General features: G+C 36.7%; 1 protein-coding gene across 7 annotated transcripts in view; it reads left to right on the forward strand.

Moving 5' to 3' along the window:
• ERC1 (ELKS/RAB6-interacting/CAST family member 1) overlaps positions 1-19,734 on the forward strand; it is a 300,339-nt gene that overhangs the window by 192,458 nt on the left and 88,147 nt on the right. For all 7 annotated transcript variants that reach the window (XM_021389632.1, XM_021389660.1, XM_021389603.1 and 4 more), the window contains one exon: positions 421-581. In XM_021389632.1, the coding sequence (XP_021245307.1) occupies positions 421-581 (161 nt within the window). The remainder of the gene's footprint in view (positions 1-420; positions 582-19,734) is intronic.

Consider the following 19,734-nt stretch of genomic DNA (forward strand, 5'->3'; position numbering starts at 1 on the left):
TAAATATGTAGCTTCTCTTTAGAGAAGATTTTTTTTTATGTTTATGTTTAATTATCAGTGTGCTCTGTTTAACACTTAGCATTTTTCTGGGCTAATTTAATTCATTCTGACCATCTATTTTTCCTTGTGTTACATTCTCTAAAATAGAAATACTGAAGAGTTACGGATTTGTAGTTTGGTGTTTCAACAGTAATGTTCTGGTGACCAGACGATATTAATTCACAGTCTATAATGCTGCTTCCACAATGTGTAGATGTACTTTACACAGCACCAGATGATGATGCTTCTGGACGACAGTGTTATGCAGTGTACATGCATTGGTAATCTTACGACTCTAATTCTCTTGGGACCTTTAGTAAGTTCCAGTCAGTCACACTGTACTATTTTTCTCTCCTCCTGCCTTCCTCAAAAATGTTTTAGGTAGAAGAGCTGATGATGGCCATGGAGAAGGTTAAGCAGGAGCTGGAGTCAATGAAAGCAAAATTGTCCTCTACACAACAGTCTTTGGCTGAGAAGGAAACCCATTTGACCAACCTACGAGCAGAAAGAAGAAAACATTTGGAGGAAGTCCTGGAGATGAAGTAAGTGTTTCTTTCCATTATTTGTAGCCATGTTATATTGATATTCATGATTTTTTCTCTGATCTCTGATGATTTAAAGACAACTATTCTATTAATACGCCTCTGTAGATACATATATATGTAATCAGTCAAGTCTTCAGAAGTGACTTCCGACTAGGGATTATCTACGTTGCTTTCATACTTATATTAGGGCTGAAAAACATTTTTTTCTTCCTGATCATTCGCAGTAGACAACTATTATTTGCACAATAGCATCTTCAGAATTCCTAAACAATTCCTGAGAGCTGGTTATTTTGTGTCTTACGAATCTGCCATCTTACCTTGTACTGCTTGTTATCCTCTTTAAGGCAAGACACCAGTCAGTGTAACAAATGTTAAAAAGGAGAGAGGGATGAGGCAAACATAATACCAAATAGTTGTAATGCTGAAAGGGGACTGCAGATGTCTGGTCTGCTAAAGTATTTTTCAGACTCATGTGGATGATTCATTAGCACTGGAATCAAGATTTAATTTCTCTATCAGACTTCTCTTGTCATCTTTACATAAGGGGATCTGAATAAAACCAAGCTTTGAGGTGGGGAAAAGTGAGGAAATAGACTTCTAAGGCTTAAATACTTCCTAATTTCTGACTGTGCATTACAGATGAATAGTTATCCTTAGTTTAGGGAGACGGGAATCCATTTAGTGCAATGATGGATAGTGCTGCCAGCAGTTCATTAGAAACACTTTCAGTTGTTTAGCCAGCCCTGAAGAGAAGGAACATTTTTATTGGCAGGACTAGCAGTGGTTCCTCCACTGTGGTTTTGTGAGCCATTATTTATTTATTTAACTTCTCTACGCTATCTTCTTTCCTTTCCTTTTCTTTTCTTCATTTTTTTTTTCAGTGAAAGGATAGAAAAACAGCTGTTACAAAATGAAAAGAGATGTGGCTTAGGTCTTGAAACTCTTAAATTAGGAGTGCTCTGCAAAGTGGGCCAAGCTTCTCCAGCTTCATTCTAAGCTACTACACTCTGATCTAGACCTGGCATAGGGAAGCTGGAAGACTGCAGTACTTAAAAGCCACACTTTTTATTTTTAATAAAAAAAAATTATTGAGCTATAAATTTGACTGGCTTGAGAGCTGGTGTATTGGGGGATGGGAACAATAGCTCTTAAGGTGATATGGGAATCCAAACCAACTGGAGATATATCCCACATCCAATCACTTGGCAGTACTTTCTTCTGCCAAGCTGCTCTGCCAAACCTTCTCATTAAAATATACACATATTGTATAGTATATCCTGAAGTGTATTTTGAATTGTGTAACTTTCACACTTTCAGTATAGCTACTCGCTTCTTTTAAATGACGACCTCTCTTAGCTAAGTAAGTTATTGTTGGAAAGCCATTGTATTAAAATTAAGTATTGGGAACTGCATTAACTGGTAGATCCATTGTGCCAGAGAAGGAAGAAGAACACTGGAGAGAATGGTAATGCTGTCAGCACATGGACAGAAAGATGGAAAAAGCATTACATTTGTATAGTTAACTAGCTGAACGTGTTTTAGATGTAGCTGGGCTGTCTGAAAGTTCTGTAAAGCTGCCAGATGCATCCAAACTTCAAAAACTCACCCTCACCATGAGTCTCTGCTGCAAACATGTCTCTACTGAGGACTCCCAGTCAATTAAATATCTTAGTTACAAAAATTCCAGTATATTCTTTGTTGCACACTTTCCCAGCCTATGCCTTTTTTGAAAAGCACTCTTCTCAGATGTTTTCTAGTTTTGCAGAAATTTCTAGTGCTTTTAAAATGTTTTCTACTATTTCAATCCAAAAATAACACTAACTGAATGTTTAGTAATTTTTTTGAAGCAGCTGAGCTGTTTTTGATTTTTTAACAAAAAACAATAGTTGTACAGCTACAGTTCATTCACACAGTAAAGCAGTGTTGTTTCCCAAATTTTGGGGCACGCTTCTATGGGAAATGTTTCAGATGCTCAAAATCAGCAGTGCTTAAATTTGCTGTTTGATAGAGGTTTACGTTTAATAGCCTGGGCCCTACAGGCAGCTAATGGAGCAGGGGGAAATGAGGGGAATATACAAGAAAAAAGCTTAGGAAATGCTGCTTTAGGAGATGCTAGATATGGACAGAAAGAAGGTGTTAAAATGGAAAGAGGACTCCAGAAAACTATCTTGGAGTTGTTATAGGAAGTTGTTAGATATTTTGTTAGTGATAATATGTGCTTAAAATAGCATTTCTGAGAGTAGAGCTTGCATTTGCTACTGACTCTGTAACCCTGAGAAGATCGTTTCATGCTCTTTAGGGAATACTGTGGCAATAGAACAGCAGAAATGTGAATTATTCCAAGGAGGAAATTTCACTCCTTAAAGAAGTACTACGTATTTTGAACCTCTCTGCCTTTCAAGTCTAATATTTTCATTTTCTTTAAGAAATATCTTACTTGTAAATAATTATGGGAGAGGTAGATAATAGTCTCTCCATTTATTTCAACAAACGTGATCTACTGTAAAAAAAAAAAATACTAGTGAACTGCTAGAATTTTTGTTTTGTTATGTTTTCTTTAAGAAGTTCTAATGTTTCCATCATTCACAGCAAATATTTCAAATTAGGCAGGAATAAAGTGCTGTCTACAGAGAAATCTCTGTTCTTTGTCCCATAAAAACCTGCTTAGGCTGAGCTGAGTTATAAACTGTTGAAAATCACCAGTTTTCCTTTCCCTTTTTTCTCCTGGTGTTGTCAGCAAATTTTGGCAGTGTGTGAAAATAACCAAGTACAAACATTCTAATCTGTGGCCGAGTTCATGCAATTGCCAAAACTGCAGCAGCAGACACTGCACTTATAGGGAAGGGGAACAGACACTGTGTCTGCCTATAGAGAAGAGAGGGTGTTGGTTTTTTTTGGGTTTTTTTTTTTTTTTTTTTTTTTTTTCTGGGCAGGCCTTTTGTTACGGACAGGAGGACCAAAAGATTCTCCAAAGTCATCTGCTTCAGGGTCGATGAGTCCCAGTTGGAACATTTTTCAACCTGTTACTTTAGACCTGGAAACTTGTCCAACAGATCTTCCCTAAGTTATGCCTTTTCTTGCTCATTGAAGTTCCTGCTAACTGTATAATTCAGATGATGCAGACTTACGTGATACACTTGGTGCTTCAAAGTTGAATACTCAATCCTGCTGGCACGCAACAGAAAGGTTATCACTTGTCCAAGAATAATTCACTGTAATCTTTTATTTTCTTTAAAAATAATCGAGGATATTACAAAGGAATTGTTACAATAGAACATATGATTTATTTCAAAATTAAGTTTTCAAAATGTCTTGATTACTCACATGACTTTGAGTGGTCTTTTGAATATTTACTACAGTAGTTTTTAATTACATGGATACATCCCATTTTTCCAGCAGGTAGTGTTAAATTTGATAGAGAGTGTAGATGGTGATCGGACATGAACCAGGCTGTATAGCTTCAAAAAAGTGTTTAATGCATTCCTTTTTTGTTTCATTTATGAGCTGGAAACTCATGAGGGATGCTATTAAAAAGAAGATGCCAACCTAGGCAACGCGATGTTAAACATTCTCTGCTACAGTTTTCCTACACAGCTTGAAAGCCACTTGAAGTAATTGGTAGATGGTTGATAAGTCCACATGTTCATTTTCTTCCTCTCAGATAAGAAAAATAGACACACACGAACACTCTCAAGTGAAAATGAAGTCAGTGAAAGCCAAGGTTGTTTATCTTCTAAAAAGTTCATCCTCCCAGCAGTAAGGCCGTATTGCCTGGAGGTATGAGTAGGAGGCTGAAATTGAAGGGGATCCAAAAGAAACTGATTAACTGGCATGGAGTTTTTTTTGTGGTCCAAAATGTTGTGTAAAGTAATTCAAATACAGCAAACAGTTTCACCAAAAAAATTGTTTTCATGTTATGTGTACCCATGATGAGCAGAACTAGCAAAAAAATCCAAAGCCAAACAGTATCAATGTCCTCAATGTCCATCCAATACCTTGTCAACTCATCAGAAAATGTGTTCTTGGAAATCAAAGAAATATTTGTTTGAGTCATTATAGAAGTCTTATGTTATGCCTATGGTCTAATGACAGTTCTCCAACGGAGAAGAGTGATTTGTAATTTCAAAGGAAGTATACATATATAAACATTTCTCTCTGTAGTTTCAAGTGAGTTCATATTTGTCATCTTTGCTGCAAATTAGTAGTACCTTAACCTTGCACCTGGCTTTCTAGATCTAATTCAAATCTCCTCAGCATTTTTAGCTGGACTTTGTGGTCTGTGGGCCACGTGGTGTATCAGGCCATCAGGCAATTGGAGCAGTGCTGCCAACGTTCTTCCTGTAATTACTTTTGTGGTTTTAAATAAGCTCCAATCCCACAGAGGACACTCAGTTTCTGTAGCATTGACTGTTTGGGGCAAAACTGAACAAATGCATTCGAGCAAGCCCTTTTTTCCTCTGTAAGCTTAGATTTTTTTCATTAAAATGCCTTTTTTTAGGGGAGGACAAAAAGTGAAAATGAACATAAAAAATATCCTATTCCCATCATTCTGTCAGTTTTTCATTTTTCAGCATAAAATATACATGTTTGCTTTAATTAGATATGCTCACTGAGTAAGGTTTTGACATTTGAGCCCCAGAAAGTTCAGTTTCAGTGAGTCTGGTATGTGAAAAAATACCAATTTCATATAACTGAAGAATAGAGATATTAATGATTGCAAATAAACTGATCCTGGAACTGCTGTTAATCTCAAAGTGAATCTCACTGAAGCCAGTAGGGAAGTTGAAATCTGTCTTCTAGAGCTAAAGGTTATTGAAGGTTTTTTTCCTTTTTTTTTTTTTTTAGCTTCACTGTTCTCCTTACTATAATGAACCATTAAGCTTTTTGTAAATGTGAGTGTAGATCTTGGTTACCTTGAATAATTATTTCCTTCATCTGTATGCTTCATAGCATCCAGATAAATCTCTTATGCACTTTTCTGGCAAGTAAGTATTTGGAGTCTGTTATCCTTTGTGTCCTGCTGCATAATCAATAAGCCTTTAAGCGCCCTTAGATACTCAGTGGCAACATTAGAGGCATCTTGCCACTTTGTTTTTGGTGAAACTGATAATGGAATGCTCTGAAGCCTGGAAAGAAGCAGAGAAGCTTAACCTGTTAGTGAGCAGCAGTAGTACAAAACTCTGGTCAAACGATTCACGTAGGTGAGAGAACTATTAAATTTAAATCTTAAAGTTTAGCAAAGCAGAAGGAAGTGGGACCTCTAGTGAAGCCTATGCAAAGAAGGTGCTCCATATGAGCAGAGGCAGAATTAGATTGTTGTGGTTTCTTCTGTTTCTTTAACTATGAGAAAGTTATGAAAGCTTTTTGTAGCTGGTTTGTTTTCACTCTTCACCTTCCTTGGAAAACTTTTTCTTCTGTGGTTTTCTCAGATACTAAAATCTTGGCACTGGTTGTCATAGTCCCTTACTGTCTTATGATAAAACCTCCATATCTCATTTTATCTTGAACTCTGTGGTCCCCAAGAACAGTCTTGCAGAGAGAAGGTACTGTACTATCTTAATGAGGCATGACAGGCCTGGGAACAGGACCAACTGCTGAAAAGTACACCAGGTGGTGTTAAAGGGGTTTGTTCTACTCTGTAATTGCTGCGACTATTACTGTTATGTGGAAGAGTTTGGAAAAGGAGGTCCAGTCATTAAACTCCTGAGAATGTAGTTACACTATGCCTTTGTTTCCCTGCCTTTCCACTGGAGGTATTTTTTCTTCTGGATGTTTTCTGGGGACTGGGTTTAGTGTGAGTGATCACTTCAGTAGTTCTTGGAATGTAATTTCTAGGTGGTACAATGAAATCATACCTTATTCAAGAAAAAAAGCAAAAAGCATTGCATATAGCCTCAGTGTTAAGAATACACAGGTTTTATTAAATTTTTCCTTTCTATTAATAGTTTATAGCATTATTAATAGTTTGTAGTATTATTACAGAAATTATCAAGAGAAATCTCATCAGTAGAGATGATTTGCATACCTGCAAACTTCTTAAATGTGTAATGTCTTAGGCTGACACAATCCTAGCTCGAGTGAATGTACACCTTTCCTGTATATTCTCAGTTTGCTGATTCATAATTGCAAACAAACCAAAAGCAGGTGCAGCACATGGCAATGTCTTAGAAGTCTTAAGTGCCCTGTGTCCTTTACTGGCCAGCTGGCATCACTTTGGGAAAAGTAATGAATAACCTGTGTATTGTACAAATCGTCTTATCAAAAAGAATAAAAAGAACAATGCTTTTTTTCTAGCTATATTCACGGAGCTTGCCCAATGTTAAACTGGTGGAGAAATAGAGTGATTGACCATTTTGTTTTGACTAATGTATAAAGCAGATTGCCTGTAAGACAGCTCTGAGGGCACCAATATATTACCTTCTGCTAGATAATTCTGCATTCCTTTTCCAGTACAGAACATTGTTTGTTGTACTGTATTCTATAGCATACATTTTCAGTAATTAAATGCAATCAAAGGTTCTCTTAGAACTAAAAGTTTATCTGTTCAAGAGAATCTGTGTAAATTTCCCTTGGGTGTATGAATCCTCTACTCCCATTATTTCTAGAATAACACAATTGCAGAAATTGACTTCCTAGTTTTCAGCATGCTTTTTTATTGTTTCTGTATACTTATGCATGCAAGAAACATAAATATGATTGTGATTTTTGTTTTAAAATTAAAATATGCAAAAGCGTTTTGGTGCAGGTTTGGTAGCAATAATACATTTCCTGTACTAGCCGTTTCAACTACATCAGTGATTCCTGTTGCCATTTCTAATCCAGCTGTAAGATTCTGGGACTTCCAGGGGTGTTACTGAGCTAAACCAAATCAGACACTATTTACTTTCTGTTAAAGTCAAAACAACCTTGAGTTCCTTAGGGTGCTTTTTCCTCTCTTATAAACGTGCACTGTAAATAGTGATGCATATAAATCAACTCTGTGAGCACTACATATTTCATTAAATACAGCTAAGTTGCGGGTTAATAGAAGTTCCAAGTGAAAATATTATGGTATCTCATTGTGTATATTGTAGATTTAATGTACTGTGAACAATAGTAGCTTTGAGCCATTGTAAATCCCATCCGGACATCGTCAACATAGTTCAAAAATACAAGGAGGGAAATCTCAAAGGTTAGATGTGCTCATAAGGCTACTCTGTATATGTAAGTCATTCTTTCATTGTTTTTAAAATAGCAGTGTAGCTTTGCAGGACATAGATAAGACAAAGCCTAATTTGATGCTATTTTCTGTAGTTGACCAGAAATTCCTTTTTCAAGAAAACTCAGGTCAGTTTGCTTTAATTACAGAAATAACCTCTGAAGCAAATAACTGTTTCCCTACATTCCTGGAGGACAGTCTGACAAGTGGGAATTGTATAAGAAACATTGGAAAATGAGTCAAATTATTGGCAGTTCCTACAGTCTTTGAAATTATTCTCTATGTGAATATTCAGTATAATTTTTACCTTTCCTGCCATACAAAAAAATATACTTGAATTTTTTTAGGCAAAATAAAAGCCATCTCCAAGTCTATGGAATTTCTGAGATACTTCCATAGTGAAAGGGTTTGGATGCTTGTTGCCTGGTAGTGTCCTGTGTGCAGTTCAAGTGACTATTATAAGAATAAAATATGAAATATGAAAATTTACCAGAACTATTTGTTTAAAAATCTTCAGAGAAGACCCTAGGCACTCTAGAAGTGTCTTTCCTTAAAGTAAAATGTTGCTATTGCTTTAGAGGCACTTATCCCCAGTTCAATATATAGCGTTATAGTTTATGCAGATTACAGGACAGAGAGAGCTATCTTTCCTGGTACTAGGAAATAGAACATACAGAATTGCAGGGAAGACTGAAACGTTCAACATAATGTTGTATTTGGTGTTCTCTAAATCCCTTTTTATAACCCTTCCTCAAACACAAAAAGATAATACTATATCTTTCCATAAACCAGCATTTCTTTTTCGGTCTGCTGGCAATTTACAGCTTTATCCTATAGTTTGTCTATTTAAAATTGATGTCAAGAAAGCACTGGAAACTAAAAAATCACACTAGTTTATTTCCACTTGTTGTGTTTTAACCCTGCAGGTGGCTAAGGACCACAGTTTTTTGCTCACTTCCCTCCCTTCCCAGTGGGATGGGGGAGAGAATCGAAAAAAAAAAAAAACAAGGTTGAACTTGTGGGTTGGGATAAAACTATTTACTAAGGTAGGGAAATGGAAAAGGACATTAGTTATGACAATATATATGTATAAATGTATATAAAAAGTGACACACAAGCAATTGCTCACCATCCCCCGACTGATGCCCAGCCAGCCCCCTGAGCAGCGGAAGAGAGAGAGATGAACTCCCACCCCCTTCAGAACTCCTTCTGCATGATGTCATATGGTATGGAATATCTCTTTGGCCAGCTTAAATCAGCTGTCCTGATTCTGTCCCCTCCCAGCCCTTTATTAGTATGAGCTGAGAAACTAGAACGGCCTTGATCTGTACAACACTGCTTAGCAATAACTATAAACAGCGGTGTGCTGTCAACATTGTTTTTCTCCTAGAATCAAAACATAGCATCATACCAGATGCTCTGAAGAAAACAATTCCATCCCAGCTGAAACTAAGACACCACTATGTAATTTAGGAATCAAGCTTTATATATGATTTTTAACTAAGTGGTTAAACTGGTATTCCCTAAATAATCACAAATTGATTAGATATGGCTGAACATGATTGGAGGTAGACTAGACAAAATTGAAGATATAGAGAATATTATCTCGCAGTTCTTGTGACTCTTTACCCCAGATCATTACTTTCCTAAATTATTGTCCAGAAGAACTTGTAAAAATATGTGCTATATAGTTGAGCTTGATTTACATACTATGCTGTGGGCTCAGTTCTCTCTATTAATACTATCTTTGGTTCACAGATTTGATTTCTAAAGAGAAATTTTGCTCTTCTGCGTAATCCATTTTGAATATTCTTCATGCGAGGAGAACCACATTTTAGATCATTCAGGTTGTTAGTTAAAGATAGCTAAATAATTATTTTTACCTTTCAAGCCCTCAGTAGGCAGGAAATCTGAAAAAATTAATCACAGAATCACAGGGGTTGGAAGGGACCTCAAGAGCTCACTGAGCCCAACCCCCCTGCTAATGCAGGTTCCCTACAATAGGTCACACAGGTAGGTGTCCAGACGAATCTTGAATATCTCCATGGAAGGAGACCCTGAGAAGAGCCTGGCCTCATCCATTTGCCTCCCACGTCCCTTTAGGTATTTATAAACATTTATCAGATCCCCTCTCAGTCTTCTTTTCCCTAGGCTGAACAGACCCAGGTTACTCAGCCTTTCCTCATACAGGAGATGCTCCAGGCCCTTCATCATCTTTGTGGCTCTCCACTGGACTCCTTCTATGAGATCCCTGTCTTTTTTTGTACTGGGGAGCTCAGAACTGGACACAGTATTCCAAATGTGGCCTCACCAGGGCAGAGTAGAGGGGAGGATCACCTCCCTCGACCTGCTGGCCACGCTCTTTTTAATGCATCCCAGGATACCATTGGCCTTCTTGGCCACAAGGGCATAGTGCTGGCTCATGGCCAGCTTGTTGTCCACCGGGACCCCCCAGATCCTTCTCCACAGAGCTCCTCTCCAGCAGCTCAGCCCCTGACTTGTAGTGATTCATGTGGTTATTCCTTTGCAAGTGCAAGACTCCACATTTGCTCTTGTTAAACCACATCAGGTTTATCCCTGCCCAACTCTTCCATCTGTCTAGGTCTTGTTGAATGACAGCACAGCCTTCTGGTGTGTCAGCCACTCCTCCCAGCTTTGTATCATCATTAAACCTCGTTAGGTTATAAAGAATGCCAAGGCTATCTTCTGGTATCTGGAGAAAGTCCTCATGACTTCAGCTAGTCACGTTATCTTCCAAAAATATTAATAATGCAACTCTTAACAATAGTACTTCGTAGTCTAGTTGTTTTCACTGAAGGTTCTTGTGTACTTCTTTTTCATAAAAACAGAGAAATTTTGTTATTGTTCCTCAGAAGAGTAAACTGAAACCAGAAACATTAAGTGACTCAGTCACCCATGGCCACAGAATTTCAGTGATGTCAGGAATTAAACTTAAGATATTGAGTTTGTATGTTTTAAATATCTTAAGAGGCAAACTAGTAGAAAATGTTGCGCAAGTAATATATATGCTTCTTCATTTATTTCTCACTTCTAGCACGTTCTCATACACTGCCTTTCTACATCCTCATTTTTTTCTTTATTGTATGTCTATACCTAAAATTGAGAATTGTTCTGTTAGCACTTTAGTGCTGTAATTGGAGAGAAGCAATCTGTTCTCTTTCGCTAAGCTGATCTTCAGATTGATCTTGCTTGCTATATTCTCATTGTTAGTGAGAGCTTTGGTCTGCAGTTTGGAAAACTAGATGAACTTAGCAAGGAGATGTTGATTTAAAACAAAAACAAATACATTTTTGCCTTGCCTTAAAAAATATGAAGCTGGCTTTGGATTACAATTTCATAGATTTTGTGACAAATGAGGCATGAAACAAATTGGCAAACCTGTAATGTCCAAAGTACAGTGGTACAGTGTGCTCTCTAATTCCCAGCCCTAAAGATCTCAGCAAAGGTTGCAAATTGAACAAAGTCAAAATTAATCAAGTCTACAATCAAAATACAATCATTAAGGCTTTCATTTACTACAAAGAAGCATTTGTGAAAGAGGCACTGGAGCAAGTTCTTTTGTGCAGCAAGGGAAAATCAACAGCAAGGTGTCAAACAGAAAAATGAAACCCTGCAGGTGAAGCTGTCTTTGGAGCCAAAAGAAACCAGCACTTACACAGAAATGCAAGTAAACTGTTGGAGAATGGAAAGGGTGTTTGGTGCTGAGTTGCAGAGTGTGTCAGAATTGCATTTGGCCCAAACAGAAAGAGTCAGTGTTAGTCAAACAACTATGTCATCATGCACAACCACTTCAAGCGATCTCATATCAAGTCTTCGCTCCAGTGGTTTGAACTGCTGGAGTTTTATTGTAAAGGAGTTTACAACGTGGAGCGTGGGAGTAACACTTACTGTGCGTGGGAAGTTGTAAGTACAGACGATACCTAGAGGAACCCTACCTGATGACATATTTCATCATAGTCTTTGTGCCCAAGTTTGTGGAAAAGAGTGCTCCTGGTGGCTTTGTGATGTGTATAGATGCATCGCCATTACACAAAGTGCATTATTTATACAGATGCTGTATTTTTTGTTCAATTTGATGGACAAATATTCTCTCAATCCAACTTAAGTATAACAAAGGGTAAGAAATTCTTTTTTTGTTACCTATTTCTGAAACAGAACGTGTAGATTTTTAATAAAGATCTAGTTTTAGAGGGACAAAAATTACCTGGGCAATAATCTGGTTATCACCTCAATGATAAGAATAACAAAAATTTGAGTTCCCATATACGTGAGATACGTTATCTTTTAATAGATCTCCATTCTGGTTTCTTTTCTTTCTTTTTTGTTTTGTTTCACTTTCTAATAAAAAATAGTAATATGAAATTAATATGTAGAAAGTAGAGTAAGACATTTTATTCACACCAATGAGTCCTAATAATGAATTGTGTTTTCATGATACAGAAACCCAAAAGCAAGCGATGTGCGTGCATCGCTTGTGTTTTGAGTCTAAAGTCATTTTTATTTTAGAAATGAGAACAGTTAATTTGCTGTAGATTCTGATAACTTTGCTAGCAGATGAGTAATTTGATGATTATTTAATGTGTTTGCAGTGTAGGAATTCTTGCTTAATGACTGTAAGATTATAGAATGAGGCACAGAATAAAACCTTCAGATGTTCTTTCAGAGTTGCTTTACGCCCTTTTCCTACTGCCAAATCATTCACATTTTTGAAGCAGTTGTACTATAATCAGCAGAACTTTTCTCTCATGAGTTTGTCAAGTGAGGCCTGCTTGGAAAAGAAGGAGAATTTGACTCCTCATGACAAGTTACAGATTTTCAGTTAACCTCTAATCCCCATTTATACACTGGTGTTACTGGTCTAGAACATGTAAAGGACAAATTCTTATCTGTTTCGTTGCTCTATTCCCAAGGAAATCCTGCAAGTCTTAGAAAAATCCTTTTAAAATTATTAACTGAAGGAGCAACAACAACAAAAAAATCACATTCCTCTTTGCAATTCATGTACTGTATTTGCACATTTCTCTAGTTTTATGACTTAACTGTATGTTTTGCTTTGAGGTATGAGTAAGGATAGTCTAGTGGAAGTATTTCCTTACCTAACTTCTCAGCTCTTCTAGCTGAACTTGGTGGCAGTCTCCTGGGACTCGGAAATATACACCTAAATTTTTAACAAACGAGGAATTTGCAGACCAAAATAGGATAGTATAACTTCCCTCCTTGTGATCCTAAAATACGTCTAGGAATAGAATTATCTATTTTTAAATTATGCAGTCTTGTATAATTTTGAGACATGTTATGGCATTCAGTTCTGGTTGTGACACTTTCTATCCAAAAATCTTAAAGGAGTTAGAAGAGCCATGTTAATTCTCCAAGTACTCTGAAAAAAATCGATATTGTTTACCTCATTTATGGATAAGGAAAACTCAGCATGGGAAAAAATGGCATAAAAAATCATTTGGGCTGCTTTTTGCAGAGTGACCTCCAGACTGCACTGAATACCTCTATCTATATACGAAAAGGCCTTTTGCACTCCAATTTAATAGTTCATTTGCTGGAAAGTGAGGTTTTTTTGCTGTAAATATGGTTTATATCCCAATGCAAGTAAATAAAGGAAAGCTATTGAAGTATTGTTTAAAGGGTAATATTCATGATAAATATTTTTTTGAATAGGACAAAGATCAAGAGATACAAACCTGTTGTTTCCTGTCTTCTCTTTTCCTCAAGTCTTCACTGTCTCTTCTTTGGTTAGTTGTCCTTCAGAACGTTTTCCTACCAGAGATCATCAGTGTGACTACTTTCCAAGAATCATTTTTCATGACTTCCACCACTCTACACACAAGATACAAATTCCATAAGAAAGGAGCTCATTTCTATCTCTGGGACACCTGCTGATAACTTAATTATTGGTTCTAAGGAGAACAAATCCATTGTCTGAACCTAAGAGTCTATTGCCATTTCAGGCACTTCAGAACATCCCACTGATCCTCCAACTGCCACTTCAGAAATGCATAGATCCTCCAGATCTTGTGTGTCGCATTACTGGCCTCTTGTGAATGCCTCACATGTCCTAGGACAGCTAATATATTAGATAACATTAAATAACATTATTTCGGTAACTGGATTCCAAAACAGGAACCAGGAATGACTGAATCATCTTAATTCCTGTCAATATCAGTTAGAGAGAGAAGATTACAGTCTGGTCAGACAGCTTCCCAGCACCAACAGAAGTTGTCTTGAAGTGATAACAAATGTATTAATACCCTGAAACTTATTATTATAAATATGTTCTGTGCTGCAAGACCAAGTTCAGCTGAACTTCCGTCACCACTCTAAGGAATCATGTTCTCAGTGAAGGTCCTTTGCTTCTTATTTGGGAACATTGTGCTTCCTTGTCTCATGAGGAGTAGGAGTGATTGTTCTCATGACATTTCAGACCTCTTATTTTCCTAAAAACTTTGGAATGATTAGTTGGAAAATACTTAGAGTCAAGCCACTTTCACACCGTAGATGAATCATAATCACTGCATCTGAAAGAATCTTTCAATAGTGTTGTTTCATATTGTGGAAGAAGAAAGTTTTTCTAAAACCTTGCTAGTATCTCAGTCTTACCTTTCACTTTCCACACTGAGAATGACTCAACAATATGTTTGATAACTCTTTCCATGAATGAAATATACTTATTTTTAAAATATATATTTTTTTGTTTTTATAGAATTTGTATAAGTTATTATTTAACAAAGATCAGTAGATTGCCAATGTCATTCTAACGTTTTTATGTATTTACTAGATAATCTTGCTGTGCGTATCTTCTTTTCAGTGAAACTTCATACAATTATAAGATGCACATGCACAAATATTTTCCCATTCTGTTTCTCAGGTACAATAAACACATCAATGTTTCATCTTTTTGACCCTTACTTTAGCTATAATTAAGAAAAAATATAGCTTTGAAGGAGTTTTTCTGTAGCTACTAAGCTTCGTAATTTTATTTAAAGGTTGTCTAGGAGTAAGTTCTAGTTTAATTGGCCAATTGCTGAAGCAGCCTTTCTCTTGCTCTCCTGCTCACACAAGACTGGCTGTTCTATTTTTCCAGAAGAAACTTCTAATCATGTGACTGAGCGCTATGGAAGGTTTTCAAAACTAAGGAGCAAAATCATGAATTTTATCAAATGGTACCTGGAAAGCCAGTTTTGGAGTGAAGTTGTGCACTAAGCTCATTGTGTTAGTGTATAAATGGACTGCTGTGATTCATATCCCTCATTTAACAATTTTTGATGTTGTGATTATACAAGTAAATTTAAAAACTTATGGCAATGTAGCCTGGCATTTATGAATGCATGTTTTAAAATGAAAAATTCAAAATTCTAAGAGAAGGGCCACAATTTTATTTTCAAAGTTGCAGGGCAGTACATTCTTTATACTCCTTAATTAAGAATATTTCTAGAAATGATGATAGTACCTGCAAGTCACAAAACTCCACTGAACACACTAACATAACAAAGAAAGTTACCCTTTTTATGAAGGTGGTTTTTGCTAAAAAGGCAATCCATGATCAGATAAGTCTGAGATGACACAAGGCCTGATTGGTAACTTATGGCTTGTGTCCTTGGGAAAGAAAAGACTGTGGCAGCAAGGTGCTAAGCTGCTTGAAGTGCAACTTCAGTTACAAAACAAGAAACTGCACTTGCATGGAGTAAATGCCTCTTGGTCTTCCTTAATGAATTTCTTGTGATGAGATCTTAATGTTTAATAATCTTCTCATTCTTCATAATCCCTTGCCCTACTGTTTTCCTCTCTTCACCAAAAGATCTGACTCTTGACTGAGTAGGCCTGCTGCCTTTGGCCAGCTGCCTCCCTTAGCAGTGGTGCATTGGAGATGGAGTGTTGCTTTCCGTGCTGGAACTGAGCTGCAACAGGTCAATCAACTCGTCATTCAACATCTGCCAGTCATTCCTTGTTCTGAGTTCAGTGAATTGATTAGAATGATTAAAGTAGGTGTCTGTATTGAGAGGGTTAAAGAGCATCCATCTGTTCTGGATTTACCACTCCTTCAGTGGAGGCAGGAAAGCCAGGAATTAGTGAGTGGCTTAGTCTTTTCTCACTGTTGGCAGCTGACAGGAGCACTGATGAGGTGATAATGAACTAAAAAGTCTGCCCTGTTGACTGGGTGGGAAAGGGACCCAGACAGTGGGCAAGTCTCACCCCGGTTCTTGCCAAGATTTTCACGTTTTAATAGAATCCATCTAAAGCAAAATTAACAGGTATACTTTCCTGGATGAATTTCAGTAATGTAACTTATCACCAGTGAATACTAAAGAAATATATATTGTGTTACTTGCAGCATGGCAGCTCTGTAGGGTTCAGGCACTAGACAGCCCAATCGAATAAGAGCAATTCTGAAAATGGCTGGAATGTTTATCAAATGCAAAATGCGAGTGTTGCTCTAAAAGTAATGCCTCCTATTTTATTATGTTGGCCCACAATATCAAAGGCAAATGTTGGTGGTATGGCAGTAGAAGTTGGACCTTCCCACCACAATTCCATTACATGTTGTTGCCATGTGACAGATGGCAGCAGAGAGGCAGTCTGACAGAATGGTGTCTGAGATGGAAGTGTGTATGAAGCAAAGGTGTGTCATTGAATTCTTCAATGCAGAAAAAATGGTACCTGTTGACGTTCATTGACACTTCGTAAATATTTATGGAGATCAAACAGTGAATGTCAGCACAGTAAAAGCTGGACTGCATGAGTAACGTTTTCCTAGCAATAATACTGTCATAGCAGCTGTGAAACAATGGGTCAGTCTCCACTGGTGTGGATTTTTGCAGGCGCAACATGCAGGCTCTTGTTCATCACTGGCGAAGATGCATAGTTAATGTTGGTGACTGCACTGAGAAATAGTGTTTTGTAGCTGAGAATTTGCTCTATCAAATCATGTTATTGTACTCTTTGTATCTGTTGTAGTTTCCATGGAAATAAATAGGAGCCATTGCTTTCAGAGTGATCTGTGAAAAATCTAGCTTCTTTTAAACTAGTTTCTGAAGTTCCTTGGGAAATAGCTGTTCCATTTTAGTTTGGACTTCTGGTGAGTCTTTACTAGCATTTCTTGACTCTAGCTTTTAATCTTTGAAGTATTAAAATCAGCATTTGTTGATACATCCACAACACATTGTATTGTGTTTTCAATCATTGTTTTAAGGTGGTAAAAAAGTGTTATTTTTTGTTACTTATTCTTTAAACTCATGTCTTCCATCAGACCATATTCCAGTTTACCTGTAGCCTTACAATATTTCACCTTTGATACAAGTCTAACTGATGCCAAGTATGAGCATTTACTATATGTATACGATAACAAGTATGGATATACTAGTGTATCAAGATGTAAGAACTTCAAGAGGGTCAGACAGCAGTGTGTTCACTCAATGGGCTTCTTAAATTAACATAAGGTGTTCTTCTCAACTCGCTTGCTACTGACAGACATAATAAAGTTTCAAGATTTTACAGATCTTTAATTTGTGAAGAGTCCACAGAGAGTACGAAGATGAAATCTTATGGTATGGCTTTGTGTTCTTCTAAGAAAACAATGCTAAGGGTTTTGCAGTCTGGGTTAGCAACTGTTTATTCCGTAGTGAAAGTGATTGGAAGGCAAATTCATGCTTAGAGGGTAAACCTCTGTGACCTTTATGCAGAACATTGAGGGGCTTACATACAGGGAAGATCATGACCTCAGAGTCTCCAGTGGCTGTTGATTGAAACCTTGTGTTTCAAGAAATAAATGTTTAAGAACATTTCCTTATAAGACTTGGGCTGCATACACACTTTTTTATAGCATTTTAACTCTTTAGTAAAAGGTTTTTTTCCCTGCCCCTCTTCTGGCTTTAACAGAGCAGGCTAACTCAGTGCAATCATTTGTACAACCCTTGGACTGAATGCAATTTTGTTATTATAAATGACTAAAATTGATATAGCCACTCTTCTAAGTCCATAGACCCAAACTGTATGTTTACACAACTGTAATAATGTCTGCACTTATTGCACTGCATACCAGTTTCACTGATATGTTTTGTAGGTACCAAACATTCAATCTTGAGAAAAGATAATTCTAATGGATAGCACTGGAGTGTGAGAGGGTGCTAGAAGTGATGAAAAATATGTAAAGACTTTATGAATACTTCAATTTCTAGCTTTATTGTTAGCAGTTAGGTTGAAACCTATTTTCATACACTTTATTTTATTTCTATATATACCCCTCCACAGGAAGAAATTCAAGAATGCCAGAAATTTTTACATTATCAGTCTTGTTCACATAGATATTTGCCAATTTTAGCAAAAATAAGGATGCAAATAGTCTTGCTTATGCCATTAAAGCAGCTAATCAATTTCAGATTATGTCTGTCCTTTCTTAAAGTGAGTTATTAGTGGTGAGCTATTCTCCTTTGTAACTTGTTCCAGTGCATCTCATATAGTATACAGTCAACACTTAACAGCTTGCATCACTACCGAAGGAATGCCCTTTTTCATGATGCCTCCTTTGTAATATGAATGTTGTGATTGAGAAGAGGAAGGAACTATCTTTAACCTGTTACTTTGGAAGAGGTAGCAGAGGTAGCATCAGAGACTGTTATTTATAACTTAAAAAAAGGCCATCTTTTAATAGACACAACACATAATGGTTGTTCATAGTTTTCAAATTAAGATAACAGTGAGTATATTTGTTTTCTCATTGTTTTGATTTGAGGAAGTTTATTTATTCAGAAACTACTCCATTAACCCACTAGAGAATCCCTAGAAGTAGTCTGCCCACTTGCAACTCTTTCTTGAGAGTCTCCTTCAAATAAAGCCAGCAGTGGCATTGGATAGTGGTGTTAATAAACTTCGCACTATTTCCTCAAATGCCTTTTTTTCTAAGAGAAAGAATGAAAGCCTTTCAAATGGCATTCTTGAATCTGTCACAGAAGGGAGTCGTGGTTTTTTTTTTAATTTTGATCAGATTGGTATTGTCAGAATTTCTCACAAAATAATTTTAAGCAATGGGTTACAGTGCTCTTATCTGAGTAGAATTAAAATTTTCTCATTAGTTCTTCAGTTTTCATCTGTATTAAATAGTAAGGACATGAAATACAAAACAAAAAAAAATATATTAAAAAGCACACCAAAGAACTTAGCTGTCATGAGCCATTCATTACTGACATATGCCTATTATTCACATCTAAAATATAAGCCATTCTAATATGGAGAACACAACAGAAACGTTTGTCATAGAATAATAGCTATTTGTGCAAACACCAGTGTCCATTTACCTGCATGAGTCTTAACTTCTCCCTCAACACAAGGTCTGTGGGGAAACACTGGAAACTGGAGGCACTGCATAAGTCAAAATTCAGCTCTGAGTTTCTTCTCTTTTATGCAGGACTCGGACATAAAAGCAATGGGCTGTCTAATCTGCCTTTCACTTTTCAGTATTTTGGGGGTTTATTGACTATGGATAACATTTTGTAACTCTTGGGAGAATTAGGAGATCTATATAACAAAATTAAGTAGAAAAACAGATATATCTTGATTAAAAGTATCCCTTAGTGCTCAGGGAAGGAAGGATCTTATATTGATGAATATCTCCAAACTTCCATACTACATTCATATTCAGTTTCCTATCTTTTTTTCTGTCAAGGAAACCAGAACATACTGTTTTTAAACTTGATTATGGGTTAGAAAATACCAACTAATTATCCGCCCAGAAATAATTTTGCACTCACTACTTTTTATTATTTCTTTTTCTGATCCTCACTTTTTCGCTAACTGTACTCAGGAGCAAGAGTGTGTCAGAGCTGCTGATCCTGCCCAGTAACCATCCTCATCTGTCATGGTTTCCTACTATTGTCTGGGGACTGTTTCTTTTCTTTTGGAAGATTCTCCTCAGAAAGCAAGGCAGTT

This window comes from Numida meleagris, chromosome 1 (assembly GCF_002078875.1).
Source record: "Numida meleagris isolate 19003 breed g44 Domestic line chromosome 1, NumMel1.0, whole genome shotgun sequence".
Taxonomy (NCBI): Eukaryota; Metazoa; Chordata; class Aves; order Galliformes; family Numididae; genus Numida; species Numida meleagris.